Source organism: Diceros bicornis, chromosome 25 (assembly GCF_020826845.1).
Source record: "Diceros bicornis minor isolate mBicDic1 chromosome 25, mDicBic1.mat.cur, whole genome shotgun sequence".
Lineage (NCBI taxonomy): Eukaryota > Metazoa > Chordata > Mammalia > Perissodactyla > Rhinocerotidae > Diceros > Diceros bicornis.
In genome coordinates this window covers 10,510,260-10,527,737 of record NC_080764.1, presented here as the reverse complement: position 1 = coordinate 10,527,737, position 17,478 = coordinate 10,510,260, and the positions used below count along the sequence as shown (strand labels likewise).

At 57.9% G+C, this 17,478-nt stretch overlaps 1 protein-coding gene across 1 annotated transcript in view; it reads left to right on the top strand.

Annotated features, from left to right (window-relative positions):
- The window catches only part of CACNA1I (calcium voltage-gated channel subunit alpha1 I), a 105,172-nt gene that overhangs the window by 56,035 nt on the left and 31,659 nt on the right, over positions 1-17,478 (top strand). The window contains exons 6-9 of the mRNA XM_058568321.1: positions 2,789-3,104; positions 4,885-4,977; positions 8,062-8,374; positions 10,725-11,146. Coding sequence (XP_058424304.1) covers positions 2,789-3,104; positions 4,885-4,977; positions 8,062-8,374; positions 10,725-11,146 — 1,144 coding nt within the window. The remainder of the gene's footprint in view (positions 1-2,788; positions 3,105-4,884; positions 4,978-8,061; positions 8,375-10,724; positions 11,147-17,478) is intronic.

Below are 17,478 nucleotides of genomic sequence, written 5' to 3'. Positions count from 1 at the left end.
CTCTTAATTGTAATGAAGTCCAGATTAGCAAGCATTTTTTCAGTATGGCTTTTTTTGTCCAGTTTAAGAAATCTTTTTTTTTTTTTTTGTGAGGAAGATCGGCCCTGAGCTAACATCTGCCAATCCTCCTCTTTTTGCTGAGGAAGACTGGCCCTGGGCTAACACCCGTGCCCATCTTCCTCTACTTTATATGGGACGCTGCCACAGCATGGCTTGCCAAGCAGTGCGTTGGTGCGCGCCCGGGATCCGAACCGATGAACCCCGGGCCGCCGCAGCAGAGCGCACACACTTAACCGTTTGCGCCACGGGGCCGGCCCCCCCAGTTTAAGAAATCTTTTCCTAACCCAAGGTCATGAAAATATTCTCCAATGTTTTCTTTTAGGAGTTTTTTTGTTTTGTCTTTCACATGTACGTCTATATTCCATCTCACATGATTTTGTGGGTGGTGTGTGGTTGGGGTCAAGATTCACCTTTTATATGGATGCTCAGTTGTCCCAGCCCCATCTACTGAGAAGTCCATCTTTCCCCGGTGAATTGCAGTGGTGCCTCCATGTCAGGGGACCGGATGTTTTTGGGTTGGATGTGTTCATGGTAATTGTTGATGGGTGTTGCCAAATTGCCCTCTAAAAATGTTGTACCAATTTACACTCCCAGCAACAGTGTATGAGCGTGTCTGTTTGCACACCTTTTTCCACATTCAGTAATATCAACCCTGAAGTGTTTGCCGTTTGGATGGATGTGAAATGATCTCATTGTTATTTTTGTTTGCATTTTCCTGTTACTAGTGAGGTGAGCATCTCTTTCTATATATTGGCCATTTTAAGTTCTTCTGTGAATTTTCTGTTCTTATCTTTTGTCCTTTTTTTCCTAGTGGGTTCTTTTCCTTATTGAGTTATAGGAGGTTTTAATATGATTTAGATAGTTATCTTTTATCTGCCTTATATTTTGCAAACACTTTATCCTGGGGATGGCAAACTCTGGCCTGTTTTTGTAAATAAAATTTTTTTTTTTTTTTGGTGAGGAAGATTGGCCCTGAGCTACCATCTGTTGCCAATCTTCCTCGTTTTGCTTGAGGAAGATTAGCCCTGAGCTAACATTCATGCCTGTCTTCCTCTATTTTGTATGTGGGACGCCACCACAGCATGGCTTGATGTGTGGTGTGTAGGTACATGCCCAGGATCTGAACCCGCAAACCCTGGGCAGCTGAAGTGGAGCATGCAAACTTAATCACTATGCCACTGGGATGACCCCTTTGTAAATAAAGTTTTATGGGAACACAACCATGTCCACTTGTTGACCTAATTCCTATGACTGTTTTCAAGTTACAGTGGTGCAGTTGAGTAACTGGCACAGAGACCATGTGGTCTGCAAAAAAATATTTTCTATCTGACCCTTTACAAAAAAAGTTTGCCTACCTCTGCTTTATCCCAATTTGTTGCTTGTCTTTTTACTTTGTGTTCTATCTTCTGTCTCATAGAAATTTTACATTTGTACATAGTCAATCTTGTCGACCTTTTCCTGTGTAGAATTTGGAATTTGTGTGTCTTATCCAGGAAGGCCTTACCTATCCTGAGTTAACAAAAATATTCCATATTTTCTTTTAATATTTTTGTGGTTGTATTTGTTGCATTTATGCTTTTTAATCCACCAGAAGTTTATTTTTAACTTTATATTTTACTTAACCTAACATATCCAAAATATTATTATTTTCAATGCACAATCAATGTAAACAATTAATAATGAGAAATTTACATTTTTTTCCTTTGGATACCAAGTCTTCAAGTTTATTTTTGTATATGGTGTGAGGTAGGGATCTATCTTTATTCTTTTCCAAATGGTTAGCAATTGTCCCAACACCATTTATTGTCTGGTCCTTCTGTTCTCCATGGATCTGAAAGGCATCTCTAGAACATGCTAAGTTCTCTTTTATACATGGGTTGGTTTCTGTGCTCTGCGGTGTTCCACAAATCTTTCTGTTCCTGCTATAGTACCACACTGTGTTAATAATCGTAGTTGTAGAGTAGTTTGCTCTCTTGTAGGGCTGGGCTCCACTCATCTGTCTTCTTTTAAAAAATTGTCTTGACTGTTTTCTCATCCAGATAAATGCTAGAACCATCTGGCCAGGTTCCATAGACAGAAACATATTGAAATTTTGATTGGGATTGCAGTGAATCATAGATTAACCCTACAGGGCGGGCAGGGCAGGGATTGTCATCTCTGTTTTACAGATGAGGAAATCAAGGTCCAGAGAGGGCAAGTGACCAGCCCAAGGTCACATAGATGGGAAGGGGTGGGGCAGGCAGAGGAGCTTACCCTCATCTGCTGGGTCAGTAAAATTCAGCATTTGTTTATTGAGCACCTGCTCTGCACTGACCAAACAGCGTGCAGGGACCAGGGATGCTGAGACCCCGTCCTTCTCCTAAAAGAGCTCCAGCCTCCAGGGGAGTTGGGTGTATTTGCCCCAGCAGCAATAATGAGAGTGTGTGCAGGGCACAGTCTGGCCACAGGGGCCCAGGACTGGCCCTGCTTAATCCTGGGGAGGCTCCCTCAGGGAAGGTTCCCTGAAGGGGGGACCCTGGAAGTAACCACAGTGGGTCAGTGGAAGTTTTTGTGACCATGGCAGAGGTGGGGAAGGGTGTCTCAGGCAGGGGGAACAGCATGTACAAAGGCCTGGAGGCAATGACAGTTGTTGGGCCAGTTCTGCCATACTGTGTGGCCTCTCCACTTCCTGCTCCTCCCGGCACTGACCTGTCCTTCTCCCCTTTTGCCCACCATCACCTGTGGACAGACAAGGGGACGTGGCCCTGCCCCCCTACTACCAGCCAGAGGAGGACGACGAGATGCCCTTCATCTGCTCGCTGTCGGGGGACAATGGTATCATGGGTTGCCATGAAATCCCCCCGCTCAAGGAGCAGGGCCGTGAGTGCTGCCTGTCCAAGGACGACGCCTACGACTTCGGGGCAGGGCGCCAGGACCTCAACGCCAGCGGGCTCTGCGTGAACTGGAACCGCTACTACAACGTGTGCCGCACAGGCAGCGCCAACCCCCACAAGGGCGCCATCAACTTCGACAACATTGGCTACGCCTGGATCGTCATCTTCCAGGTGAGGCCGCGCAGGCCTGGCCCGGTCCCCTGCGGGGGGCTGGGGATGGGAGTGGGGGGCGGTGGAGGGGCGAGTGGCCGAGTGCGCCGCTTCACCTGGCGGGCAGGGCTCTGCACTGGGCGTTGCCACCTGTCGTTTCGTTGACGTCTGCCCAGCGTGCTGGCCATTGGGCACGATCATGCCCACGTTACAGACAGAGCCACTGAGGGTCAAAGAAGGGAAGTGAGGACGACGTGACGACTAAATGGCAGATCAGGATTCTCACCCAGGTCTGGGTGACCCCAAAGCCTCTCTGCGGAGTCCCGGGTTGCCAGGGGCAGTTGGGTCCCCGCGGGGAGGTCTGTTCATAGAGAGGAGAGGCTGGACTCAAGCCCCGTTAGCGGGGCTGAGCAGGCAAGGCAGCGTGGGGGCAGAGAAGCCACAGGGGTGTGCTGGGAGCACCGGGGAGCTGTTTATCTGGAGTCTAGGGCGGGGTCTCTCAGACTTTCTTTTTTTTTTTTTTTTTAAAGATTTATTTATTTATTTTCCCCCCAAAGCCCCAGTAAATAGTTGTATGTCATAGCTGTACATCCTTCTAGTTGCTGTATGTGGGACACGGCCTCAGCATGGCCGGAGAAGCGGTGCGTCCGTGTGCGCCCGGGATCCGAACCTGGGCCGCCAGTAGCGGAGCACGCGCACTTAATCGCTAAGCCACGGGGCCGGCCCACTCAGACTTTCGTTTTTGAGAGCAAAACTCAGTAAGAAATGCATTTTACCTTGTGGCCCAGTGCACACATATCCACAGGTTTTACTCTGTGCAGAGCACTTGATGGCATTGTGTGGCCCTGCGGGGGAGAGGGGTGGGGTATGTTTAGGGAACCAGGCCTGTAGGACGTGGGTGAATTGCTTGATGTCTCTGTGCCTCAGTTTCCCTATCTCTAAAATGGGGTGATAACAGCCCCCCCCACCCCGTTGAATGGCTGAGAATAAACCAGAGGATGTTGGCAGAGCAGTCAGCCCAGTGTGCAGTGCGTACTTGGTAAAGATCACCTTCCTGCGGTCCTCAGGGGGAAGGATGGGGCAAGACATAGGGTGGTGGCTGAGGACAAGCCCCTGAGGTGGTGGGAGGGCCTTACCGAGGTGGCTGCTGTGAGGAGTGGCAGGGTAACGGGGTTTAGAGCTACAGCCCCGCAGCTGTGTTTTGGGACCCTCCGGCCCCCAGAGGGTGGTGGGCTGCTCGGCAGTGCTGGGCAGACCCAGCATTTGTCTTGCCCAAGGCTGCTCTGACTCCCTCTCTGGGAATGCATGTGTAGGGGACAGAGTCACACCAGCCTCATCACAGCCACACTGCGGGGCTCAGCTGAGCCGCACCCTACCCCTCCCGAGTGGGCTCTGTTATTGCCATATACTGAAGGAGCAGCAGCTGAGGTTCAGAGAGTGGCCCAGCTGGTAAGCTGGAGCCAGAGCCCAGGGCCCCCTGCTTCCAGCCCTCCCGCCTTGGTGGGGTAGACTGGAAACAGGGTGGGCTCTGGGGTGAGAGGGACCAGCTTAAGTCTGGCTCCACTCCTTCCAGCTGTGTGATGTTAGGCAAATGCCCTCACCTCTCTGAGCCTCAGTTTCCTCACCTGTATAATGGGGATGAGGGTGGCTGCCCTGCTGAGCCCTTGTGAGAAGTACAAGAGAGAATGTGTGTAAAGTGTCCTGGAACACAGTAGGGCCTCTGTCTGGGGCGCTGTCTGTCGCCTGCCTTTCCTGAGGCCAGCCCGTCTTAGGCTCTCTCCTCCCCGCTCTGTCCTGGCAGGTGATTACTCTGGAAGGCTGGGTGGAGATCATGTACTACGTGATGGATGCTCACTCCTTCTACAACTTCATCTACTTTATCCTGCTTATCATAGTAAGTGTCAGGGAAGCTGGGCTCTCCAGGCAAGCTCCAAGGACTCAGGGACCAGGGGACGGGCGGCGGGGAGTTCTTCGGGAGTCCTCAGGGAGCCCTTCAGAGCCAGGAGACTGGACGGGAGAGAGCAGGAGAGGCAATTTTAAATGCAGCCGAGCAGCAGGTGATTGAAGGGACTCGTCAGGGGCCGCCGCTGGAAGCATCCGTCACTTCCAATTGCCCTTGTTTCTCATTTCTGGGCATCTAAGTCCGCCCCATGGCTCCTGCTCCTGTTTCTCTGCCTCATAGTCTCTGGGAGTACATTCTTTTCATGACCTTCGCCGGGGTGCAGCCCCAGGATGGAAACTTCTCAAGGGCTCCAGCTTATCCCTATTTTCCTGGGGCAGGAAGATGAGATGCTCTGAAATGGAAGCCTGGGGCTGCTTCCCGAGCAGCATTTGGAGAGGAGACCAGCCCTGGTCATGACCCGGTGGAGCTCCCTGAAATTCTTGGAGGGACTCCCACTTCTCAGGCAGCCTGCCTTGTGGGGGTGACCTGGAGATGGAGGCGGGGCGCTCTCTGTCCCGCAGAGCAGGCCCCCCTTCCTGCCTGGCCCCTCCTGCCTTCTCCCCGACGAACTCCAGAGAGCGAGCTCATCCGCCTTGTCATGCCTGACTGCAGCTTCAGCCAGAGCACAATCCCCAGAAGGTCAAGGTGATTCACTCCCGGAGAGTTGCTGTTGGCTCCCTGCTGCCGCGAAGCTGGATTCTCTGGCTCCCTGGTGGTGGGAGAGGACATGCCTCACCCTCTGGGGAAGCACTCCATCCTGGGCTGCTGGGACCTTGACCTGGGGGTCCAGGACAAGCTGGCAGGTGACCTGAGACGCACCTGCTGTTGGCTTAGCTCTGACACTTTCCTGGGGAGGCTGGGGCCTTGAACCCGTAAGGAGACCCCTCAGATGAAAGGAGAGGGACCAGGCTTCGTTCAGCATCGCTGTTCGTCCACTGGTTTGTTCATTCCCTGGCACGTTCAGGGAGGTTTGCTCTGCACCAGGCCCTGAGCTGAGTGCCGGGAACTGAGCTGTGAGTCAGGCCCGGCCCTGCCCTCGAGGGGGTCACAGTCTTGTGAGGAGAGATGGGCTACAGCAAACAACGACCAGACAGCATCTTAGGAGCTGTGATAGAAGGCAGCCCAGGAGGCTGAGGGAGCCCAAGGAGGCCTCTGATCCAGCTTGGAGGAGGGCTGGGGGAGTGCAAGGCTTCCTGGAGGAGGTGATACGAGAATTGAGCCTTAAAAACTCAGGGGGCAGGGGCAGCCAGAGGAAGAGGCTTCTGGGCAGGGGAGTAACTCACAGAGACCCTGAAGTGGACAGAATCTTCCATCAGTAGGGATTGTGACCACTGGGATTGCTAGAGAAGCCTTGAATTCCAGAGAGGGGCTGGAGGATGCTCCCTCAGCTCCTCCTGATGGAGTTAGGGTGGCAGTCTGGGGTTGGCAATTCCCTTCGTGACCGCAGGCAGACCCCTTAGCTTCCTGAGCTCCTAGTGACTTGGGGAACAGTGACGGTCCAGAGAGCAGAGCCTGAGCGACCCTGCTGTCATTTACCCTCTTGACCCTGGCCACGTGGGGTCACCCGCCTGTTGCTCGGGTGAGGGCCCTGAGCCCCAGAGAGGTGAGGTGCCTGGCCTGGGCCACACAGCCGGTGAGGGGTCCTCAGCCCTCAGACCCCGTTCCCCAGTGCTCCCTCTGATTGGAAAAGTCCTAAGCTCATTTTGCGCAAGCCTTCAATGTTACGGATAGGGAAATGGAGGTCCAGAGGGGATGGGGTTGCTGCTTGAGTCACCCAGTGGGGACAGCTGCAGAGGCAGGCTGGGTAGAAGGCTGACAGGTGTGAGTTCCCGAAGGAGAGGCTCCATATCCGCTCCTCCTCTGTGCCCCTGACACAGGCCTGGTTCGGAGCAGGTCTCCAAGGAAATGCTTGAGAAAGAAATGACAGAGAGGGTGAATGAGTGGGGCATCTCTTACCTGGAATTTTCCCAGAGTCCTCTGTGCCTGGAAGCCCCTACTCGACACCCCCAGAACCCCAGCTCCCTAACCATGCTGTTGGGGAGAGGAGGGAAGTTGAATCAGTGAGTGGGACTGCGGCCTGCGGGAGCCTCCTGGACGGTAGCCTGGAGGAGGCCTCTCACTGGCAGGCCACTGAGCCTGTTCAGAGACTTAGCAAATGCCAGGGGAGGGGCCTGCTCTTCGGAGACTGGGCAGGAAGGGCTCTTCTCCCTGTGGGGGCCCCTGAGCTAGGCCCTGGGTCACGAGGTGGCGGGGTTCCTAGCACTGACTGGGCAGCCTCTCCCCACCACCGCCAGGCAAGCACCGAGACAGCCTCACACGTAAACCCTTTCAGAGGGAAGCTTCTCTTTTCATGTCTGAGGGTCTAGCTGGGCCCAAAGTCAAGGCCGGCTGGGACTTGGGGCCTGGGTAGCCTGAGAGGGGCTGTGCCTCCCTCCCTGGCCTCTGCGCTCATGTCCCAGACAGGAGGGCAGCCGTGGCCAGGACCCAGGGGCCTGAGAGGAGAGGGATGGAAGCAGGCCTCAGTGGGGCCTGGGGAGCTGCCCGGGCCCTTGCCGTCCTGGGGCCTGGCTTCCTCCCAGGGCAAGGCCTCAGTGATCTTTTCCTGTCCCTACCTGTGCCTGTGCCTCTCCGCCTCTCTGGGCCCTCCCCCACCCCTCCTCTCTCTCCCTGTCTCCATCTGCCCCCTCACTCTGCGTCTCCCACACCCTCTGGTTCTGTCCTGTCTGAGCCTGTCTTACTCTCTCTCGGTGTCTCTCCTCGTCCTCGTCTCTCTGTACCCCTGGCTGTCTCTGGCTGTCTGCCTCCCTGCTCTGTCCTGTCCCTGTTTTGTGTCTCGGATCTGTCCCTTCCCCTCCCTCCGTCTCCCTTTCTGCCCCTGTATCCCCCGGCTTCTCACCCTGCCTCTGTCACTCCATCTCCATCTCTGTCTCCTCGTCTCTCCATCTCCGCCTCCCCCCACCCCACCCCCCATGTCGGCCTCCCCCACCCCCTGTCTCCTCCATCCCTGTCCCTGTCCTCTCCTCCCGTTGGTCACAGGTGGGCTCCTTCTTCATGATCAACCTGTGCCTCGTTGTCATAGCGACCCAGTTCTCGGAGACCAAGCAGCGGGAGCACCGGCTGATGCTGGAGCAGCGGCAGCGCTACCTGTCGTCCAGCACGGTGGCCAGCTACGCCGAGCCCGGGGACTGCTACGAGGAGATCTTCCAGTACGTCTGCCACATCCTGCGCAAGGCCAAGCGCCGCGCCCTGGGCCTCTACCAGGCGCTGCAGAGCCGGCGCCAGGCCCCGGGCCCCAGAGCACCCGCCTCCGCCAAGCCGGGGCCCCACGCCAAGGAGCCCAGGCACTACAGTAAGTGGCCCCCGCAGCCTCGTGTGCCTCCAGCTGGGACTCAGAGCCGGCACTGTTTGCAGACGTGCACCCCCATCTCCACGGCACAAGCAGAGCCGTCCAGCAGCTTGAGAACCTGGGTCTCTGCCCCCCTCCAGTCCACACCCCTCGGTTCCCTCCACCCTTTCCCGACCACCTGCCAGGGCATTCCCTGGGCTCGGGGACTCAACCCCCACCCTGGAGGAATTCCCTCTGCCCCTGGGATCCTCACTTGAAAGAAATGAACTTGTAATACAACTCTGAAATTCCGTTGCCCTGCAGCCTGCATGGCTCCTGCTGCCACTGCAGCTTGCTGGCACACCTGAGAGGTGACATCTGGCCGCCTGGAATAAAGGGGCATGGCCTGCCCTGCAAAGGCCTGGCGTGCTGGGGACACGTGCCTCCCTGGGATCTGCTCCTGCCTTGGGCCGTTTCCCTGCTTGCTGGACTGTAGACTGTAGCCAGTTCTTTCTGAGAGTTAGCACTACAGGCTCAGAAAGGGCTCTCCATTCGTTTTCTCATCCGTTCTAGAAAACAGCCCTGAGAAGGGGGCAGAGTGAAGAATATTATCCCGTTTTCAGACAAAAAACTAAGGTCTAGAGAGATGAAGGGAATCACTTAGGTCAGGGAGGTCAGAGTGTTGAGGTCTGTGGAGCCTGCTCCCAGGGGGACATGAGCTGCTCCCGTAGGAGGAGGGAATCCCACCATGGGAGGTGGCCCCCACCCCCAGACCCAGTCCTGCCCCCAGTTGGTGCCAAGAAGGAAGTCAGCAGGCATCATGGGGACTGTACCCCGGAGCAGATGCACAGCGTGCAACCTTGGGCAGCCCCGGCGCCTCTGCAGGCCTCAGTCTCCCCCTCTGTGAGATGAGGAGGAGGCCCGTGCACAGTGGGAGTCAGCCACCTCCAGGCCCTGTTCTTGCTGCTCTCACGTCCTGGGGATGAGATTCTCTGGAGCAAGCTGGAGAATTCAGGCTCAGAGCTGCCGCCCACCCGTCTCTGGGCGACAGCCGTCCAGACATGACATGGTCCTGGAGGAGGCTCCAGGTGGCCTGTGGGCTGGCTTAGCACGTAGATGGGGGAGCTGGGGTCTGGGCAAGGCTGGCACCCGGCGTTCCTGGATGACGCGGGGAGGGGTGTTTACTGCAGGGGGCTCCCACCATGCTCTCCAGGGAACCTGCGTGGAGAGCAGTCCCAGGGGGCGTCTGGAGGGAGGTCTTTCCCCCTGCCCCCAGGCCTCGTGCCTTCCCGCTTCCCTGGGAAACGTGTCAGGGGCCCAGCCCCACAGACAGGCGGGCTGAGAAGGGCTTTGCCCTGTCCTCCCACTGAGGTGGGACTGACCCCTGGGCTGCGGGCTGCCCCCTCCGGCTTCAGGGGTGAATGAGTCAGAGGGCCTGTCCAGGGCGTTGGGAGGTATTTGGAGGCAAGTGTGGAAATGAAGGGTAGCCGTTACATGTTTTCTTTTCTTTGAATGTTGTGTTTTTTGCATACACAAGCAAAACCTGTTAATTCTAGGAAAATATAGACAAATATAAAGAAGAAACCAAACTACCCAGAGAGCGCCTCTGTGGCATTCTTAGAAATGGTTCACAGATCACAGAGCTCGGGCCTCAGACCTGGCCAGGCTTCTCGCGCTCTCCCCGGACAGCGAAGGGCCAACCGTTCCGGTCGGCCCCTCCTGCCTGCTCCCCTGGGGCCAGCCCTGGCCTCAGCTTGTGTGGAGGCAATGCTACAGCCAGGGCCTGCCCCTGCCAGGGCTCCTGCCTCGTTCCCTCCCTGGGATGCGATGGGCCCCACGTGCAGGCGGGAGAGCTGGAGAAGGCCGAGGCCACCCTGGCTTCCTGTGAGGGGTGTCCGCTCTCTACACCCGCCTTTCAGATACCCCTCCTCAGCCATGTCCCAAGCTGCATGCTGTCCCCAAGCAGGACGGTGGGGAGGGGCTGGGGTTCCGGGAGGCTCTGTTCAGTGACTAACCCGGGGCCACGGGCCGGGAAGTGATGGAGCAAGGACAGCTAATGTGTCTGTGTGCCCAGGCCCCATTCTAGGAACATCACATGTAGTAACCAATAGAATCCTCCTGCAGGGTGGCTGCTCCCAGTCCCTGCTTCTGCACAGGGGCAAACAAGGCCCAGAAGGGAAAGCCATTTCCCCAGGAACCAGGCGCCACTTGGCCTCCAGGTGGGGCTGCCGCGTTCCAGGCAGACCCTGTGGGCCACGGGAGCCTGAAGTGCACGCGGGGTTGTGTCCCAGGATGGGGCTGGGGCCCGGTGTGGGTGCTGCCTCCAGCGGTCTCGAGCGTGAGGCACCGACCCTGCCCTCTACTTGCTTTGCAGAGCTGTGCCCGAGACACAGCCCGCTGGACCCCACGCCCCACACGCTGGTGCAGCCGATCTCTGCCATGCTGGCTTCCGACCCCACCAGCTGCCCCCGCTGCCAGAATGAGGCGGGCCGGCGGCCCTCGGGCCTGGGCAGCACCAACTCGAGCCAGGAGGGCTCGGGCTCCGGGGGCTCCGGTGGTGGCGAGGACGAGGTCGGTGGGGACGGGGCCCAGAGCAGCGAGGATGGGGCCTCCTCGGGGCTGGGGAAGGAGGACGAGGAGGAGCAGGCGGATGGGGCCGCCCGGCTGTGCGGGGCCGTGTGGCGGGAGACCCGAGCCAAGCTGCGCGGCATCGTGGACAGCAAGTACTTCAGCCGGGGCATCATGATGGCCATCCTGGTCAACACCGTCAGCATGGGCATCGAGCACCACGAGCAGGCCAGTTGGGGTGGGCGCTGGAGGCGGGTGGGGCGCGTGTGTGGAGGGAGGGCTGGGCGCCCAGGCCCCAGCCAGCCCCAGCCAGCCACCATGTGGGACACCCACTGTGGGTCTGTCTCCGCCCGACCGGGGCTGGGTCCAATCCACCCACGTGGCCACAGTGACCAGACCAGGGCCAGGCACAGAGGAGCGGGGAGCTCAGTGTCTGCTGAATGGGTGAAGGAGTGACCAGGTGAGGCCGTGCGGGGACTGGCTACTTGGGGTGAGAACGAGGGCAGTTCCTTCCCTCCTGAGCTGCTCAGACTGGACCCCAAGGCACCCAAAGCCCATCCACGGCCAGTCCCTGCAAATCTAACTTCCATTCATCACCTTTCCATTTGAGCCCTGCTGTCCACTCTCCCCAGAGCAGCTGGAGTGATCTTTGCCGAGGCTGGGCTCTCCCCTGCCCCAAACTTGCACAGCTCCGCATTGCCCTTGGCATGAAACGTAGACCTTTCCGCTGACGTTCCAAGGGATGCCTGCAACATCCCTTCAGCGGGCAGGGCATCCTCCTGTCCCTGAGGCCCCCGCTTACTCCACCCTCCCCACAGCCCGACGGCACTGAGGGTGGCCCTGCGATTGTCCTGCAAAGGCTGTCCCCCATCTCCCTCCTTGGCCAGCCCTGTGGTCTCTTCTGTCCTCAGCTCTGGGTGCATGGGGTGCAGGGGTGTGTGGGCTGAGTTGAATGGTGTGTCCCAGGCCCCTTGTGTGTGCTGTGGGGGGTACCACTGGGGATTCAGAGTTCGAAGAAAGGGTCCCCTAGGGGGGACAGCACATGGGGGAGGGGACGGCTTCCGGGAGGTGGCAGGAGCGCTGGGATGATGTGTACATGAGGAGAGGAAGCTATTTGTGGGCACACGGGATGGAGGGCTGTGGGGGGTTAGCACAGATGTCCCCAGTCCATAGGTCACACTGGGGTGACAGCCTGAATGACAAGTCCAACTCTGGTTCCATTTGGAAAAACACCATTTTCTCACTCCTACTGCCCCCTATCCCCTGGATGGGTTCCCTCCCTTAACCTGCATCCCAGCCCTGTGAGGGCACCCCATTTGGCAGCTGGCGATCCTGAGGCCCAGGGAGGGGATGCCACTGGCCCAGGTCCCACAGCCAGTCAGGGGCCAGATTTGAATTCACACCTCTCTGTGGCGAGACTGACACCCCGCAGGGTGTGGATTTCCACGTCCCTTTTGCTTCCCTGCTGCCCTCTCTCCGCGGAAGCCCTCCACCTGCCCGCTGGCCCTGCGGCGGGCCACACTCTCATTTCCCTCTTCATTAGTTCGCCCAGCGCAGGCTCCATTCAATTTATTTAAACGCGGCCCCTGGGGCTGCCGACTCTGCTAGGATCAGCTGGTTTGCCAGCCATTCCGGCTTAATTAAAAAGGTCTCTGGGGAGGGCTAGGGGAAGGCTCTCTGCGGGGTGAAGCCGGGGAGACAGGCAGCCCGGACCCCGCTCGCCTAGGGTCCAGCCTTCCGGGCCAGCATTCCTTTGGGGGGGAGCCACAGGGAACAGGTGCCATTGGGCTGCTGGCTCTGGTCTCTGTGTGGGGCAGCACTGAGGGGCCTGTCACAGTCCCGCTGAGAGCCTGAGCACTGTCCCTGCCAGGGACTTGCTGGAACCAGCCTGCGAGAGCCAATTTCCTAACACTCAGGAATTTTGCAAGCCCGTGTTAAAAACAGTTGGTAGCTTGAAATTGGCCATGGTGAGAGATTTACACCACGGAAATTGGCATTTGCTACAAATCAGGGCTGTTTTTCAGAGGCCTGTTTGCCAGCGTCTGACTGGTCCCTGCCTCCTCAGCCATCCCCTCCAAGCCAACGCGGAGGCCGGGGCAGCTCTGTTCTCTGGGCCCAGCCTCTCCCTCTACGCCAGGCCCCAGCCTCAGGCCAGGCCATGGGCTCTGCCCAAGCCTCCTCAAGGTCTCCCTGCCCGGCCTGTCTCCCTCACTCCTTCCACCACATCCTGTCCGAAAAGCTTTCTAGCCTGGAATATGGGGGAGCCTCTCCTGTCTGGCACTGCGGGCACCCCCTGGTGCCCCGGCCGGGCTGGAGAGGCTGTTCTCCCTGGCCAGTCTCCTGCCCTTCATAGACTCCGCCTCGGGTTCCTCAGCTACGAAGCAGGTGCCCTGACTGCGTGCCCTTCCCCTCCCCGTTTGCTGAGCACCTACTAAGTGCCAGGCCCCGAGCCTGCACGGTGTGTTGAGTCCTCACAACCCCCCCTCGAAGCAGCTATTGTCACCGTCCCCCTGCCGTCCTGTGAAGGCCACTTCCCAGGGAGTGAAGTCCATCGCTCAAGCTCCAGGTTCCATCCCTGCTTCTGCTGTTGACCGGCAGGGTGGACTTGGGCCAGTCGCTTGGCCTCCTTTAGCCGGTGTCCCCATCTGTAAAGGGGCACACGGTCCCATCCTCACAGAGTGGCTGGGAGGGTGCATTAGGAAGCCTGGCGCACAGTAGGTGTGCTCACAAGTTAGGAATTATTTCTGAATCTTATGTTGGAGCCTTACACCCCCACCCTTGGGGTGAGTTTACCATCCGCTGTCTGGGCCTCAAAAAATTAATTAATTAAAGAAAAAGTGAGGAGGAGAAGGATTTTTAAAATGTTCTTTTTAAAGCAGCTCTGAGCGGCAGCCATTGTCTGGCCGAGCGTGCTCTGCGCAGGGCCTGCTTGGGGGCTGCTGGTGTTTTGGCTCCACTCTCCTCGCCCCCAGACATGGCTCAGCAGGAAGTGGTCCGCCCCACCCCGTGTTTATTCTGAGCAGCCCCGTCTGAGGTGGCGCCTGCAGAGAGAGGTGGCCCAGGGCTGCCAGGGGGCAGGGAGAGAAGGGGAGGAGCAGGAGGAGAAGGTGGGTGAACACGCACAACCCCTCTCCTGCAGGGGTGGTGACCGTGGAGAGGAGACGTCCTGGGGGCCCCCCGCCACGGCCCGGTTGCCCACCCTGCGGGCAGGGAGCTTGGTGTGGCCACAGGGGGGTGGCAGGTGGTGAGGGCGTGACGAGCTTGGGCACTGCTTTCCTACTCCATCGGGAAAGCGGGGCTGGCCCCCGCCTCTCTGCTCCTGGGTGCTCTGATGAACGAGAGATGGGATTGCGGGTGCCTGTGGCCTTTAGGTGGTCACTGCTGTCAAAATCACGAGGGAGCGTCACCAGGTTCCTCGTGGCCACAGATGCTATTCCTGGTAGGGACTGACCAGGGAGAAGGTGACAGGTGAACGGAGGGGTCAGCCAGGCAGGGGCCTGTGTGACCCATGAGGTGGTCAGGTGGTGGTGAAGTCTGCCCTCCTGGATAGCCCTGGGAGGAGGGTGGGCCCAGAACGTCCATGACTGAGGCTGCGTGACAGGCAGTGGGGTGGGGTCAGCCTGGGTGGCCAGATTCCTCCATCATCACCTGCTGTCATGTGTCGTCACATCTCTTCCCTGGGTGATCCCCATGGCAGCCCTATGGGGCAGGCAGGGTGAGTGTCTTATCCCCACTGGGCAGATGGGGAAACTGAGGCTCAGAGAGGCCACCCAGCTGGGCTCTGAGATGGTGAGGTGGAATTGGAGGTTCCACAAAGCAGACAGGAGGCGGGTGGGGAGACGTTGCTCCTGGGAGCAGTCTGGCTCTCAGCTTCCTCTCCTAGCCTTCACCCATCCACTTGCCTGACTCCTCCTGAGCTGGGCAAGGCTGCTCCCCAAGTTGGACAGCTGGAAAGAGGGTCAGGCTGAGTAGGCAGCATGGCAGGGGTGCAGGGAGCCTCCCCGGGGCAGGCCCACTGGCTTCAGCTCCCAGGGGAATGCATTCAAGGCCTCCAAATCAACGCATGGGTCAAAGCAGGCTCTATTCTTCCTTCAGCAGCCCCGTAAAGTCACTGGTCACCCAAGTCTGGGGTGATTCTGGGAAGAGGAAGATGGGTTGCTTAGTGCCCAACATTTCAGCTCCCTGAGGGTGTAGGGGAGAGACACCAACATAGGCTGCAGTCAGGGAAGGCTTCCTGGAGGCAGTGGCACTGGAGATGGATCCTGAAGCATGACTGAGATTTCATCAGTGAGACTGAGGAGGGACAGATACAGGTACCAGGAGCGTAGGCATGCTCCTGAGCCCTCAAGGAGGATGTGCATGTGGGGCAGGGCAGACAGCCTAGGAGGCCAGGGAGGCTGTCCATCCATGAAAAGTCTTGAGGCCGGCTTTATTCTTAGGGCACTGGGGGGCCATGGAAGGCTTGTAAGCAGGGCAGTGACACGTCTGTGCTGACCTGGAGCCTCAGTCAGAAAAGTGGGGCAGTGAAGGCGCCTGGGCCCTGGGGAGGGGGCAGGGCAGAGGGAGGAGACCTGGGTTTGAGGTCTGATTCCACCACTGCCTGGTGGTTGCCCTGGGCAGTCACTTCTCCTCGCTGAGCCTCAGGTTTCCATCTGTAAAGTGAGGACAGTATAGGGTAATGTTTGAGGCTTAGACGACATAATTCATGGAAAGTGCTTAGCACTGCCTGGTACGTGGGAGACGCTTAACACCAGCTGCCGTTATCCTGGGGATGGTGCTGGGCTCTAAGGGTTCCTGGGGGCAGTGTAGAGACCCCTGCCCAGCCAGGCCCGTATCTACTCCTGCGGAAATGGCTGGAGGCTGGGCAGCCTGGTGCCTCCCAAGCCTGGCGTCAGGCAGGGATGGGTTGGCCCTGCCCCTGCCCTCTGCCCTCCTGCCTCTGACTTAACCTGGCTTTTCTGCCCTTCAGCACCTCCTCTTCCACTGGGGGGGTCGTTGCCACCTCTCTGCAGTCTCTGCCTGTCTGTCTGTCTGCCCGCTCTTCCTCTCACTTTCTGGCTGTTTCTTTGACTCCCACGATGTCCTGATCTTGGTCCTTCATTATGTTTTTATCTGCATTTTTCTCTCTTTGTCTCGTCTCTCTACACTTGTCTTTGCCTCTCACTCCCCGTGTCTATGTTTGTCTGTCTGTCCGTCTCTCTTTCGAGTCTCTCTTTGTCCATCTGGCTGCTGCTGTCTCCCACCATGGTTGTGGTCTCTCGCTCATGGTGTCTGTATTCGTCTGTCTGTCTGTCTCTCTCCCGCTCACTGTCTCTCTCCCAGAAACATGCTCGCGAGAGTGACGGATGGTCCATTAGAGAAAGATTAACAGGTGTGCGCTTGACTAGAGAAACAGCTGTTGCAGGGGAGGAGGGAAGCGGCGGGTGACCTTTCCAGGAGAGCAGAGTGGTGGCCCCGCGCATCAGCCGCGGGCAGGAGTGTGTGCAGCGTGTGCGGCCTGGAGCTGGTGATCCGCCGTTATGGAGTGTCAGCGTCCACATTTTTCATCTCTGTTTTTGGCAGGCTGGGAAATTGGCGGCTCTGAGCTGCATCTGGGCCCTGGCTCAGCCAGGGATGCTGGGCCCCAGCCCCTCCCCACTGAGGGACCCCTCTCAGGGTCCCACTCTTTTTCCGGGACCATTTTGTGAGTCAAATGTAATTACGGGTGGCAATGGGGCTTCTCCTTTTATCTGGGCTTGAGAGGAGCTGGCAGTTTTATTAGATTTCTCAGGCACCAGGCAGGAAGTGGGTGGTTGGGTTTTTTTCCCTCCTCTTCTTTTGACCCAAGTGGAATCACGTCAGGCCCCTGAGGCGCCGTGCCATGGGGGGTGGGGCTGTGCTTTCCCACTTCCCAGCCCTTGCTCTGGCTGGTCCCTCTGCTTGGACACCTTCTCTTCTTCTCCATCACCCGGCTCTCCCTCTCAGCTTTGAGGTCTCTGCTGAGATGTCACTTCCTCCAGGAAGCTGCTTCTGACCCCACGGTCACTTTGCCCCTCAGCCACCCTCAACTTCCTGCTGTTTTGTTTTTTTTTTTTTTTTGTGAGGAGATCAGCCCTGTGCTAACATCCGCCAATCCTCCTCTTTTTGTGCTGAGGAAGATGGCCCTGGGCTAACATCTGTGCCCATCTTCCTCCACTTTATATGGGACGCCGCCACAGCATGGCTTGCCAAGCAGTGCGTCGGTGGGCGCCCGGGATCCGAACCAGCGAACCCCGGGCCGCCGCAGCGGAGCGCGCGCACTTAACCGCTTGCGCCACCGGGCCGGCCCCAACTTCCCGCTGTTTTTAGCACCTGCCGACTGGTTTTGTGAACTTTGTGTGTTGGGCTTTGCGACCGGAGCCTGCACTTCTTGAGGGCAGGAGAACGTCCTGACTCATCCACCATTGGCCGTCCTGGGTAGCATGAGTCCTGCACACAGTGGAGGCTCAGAGAACCTGTGGGATGCATGCAGTAATGAATGAGTGAATGAATGAATGGATGAGTTCGGGTGGGGCTTCGGTGTGTGTAAGGGGAGAGCAGTT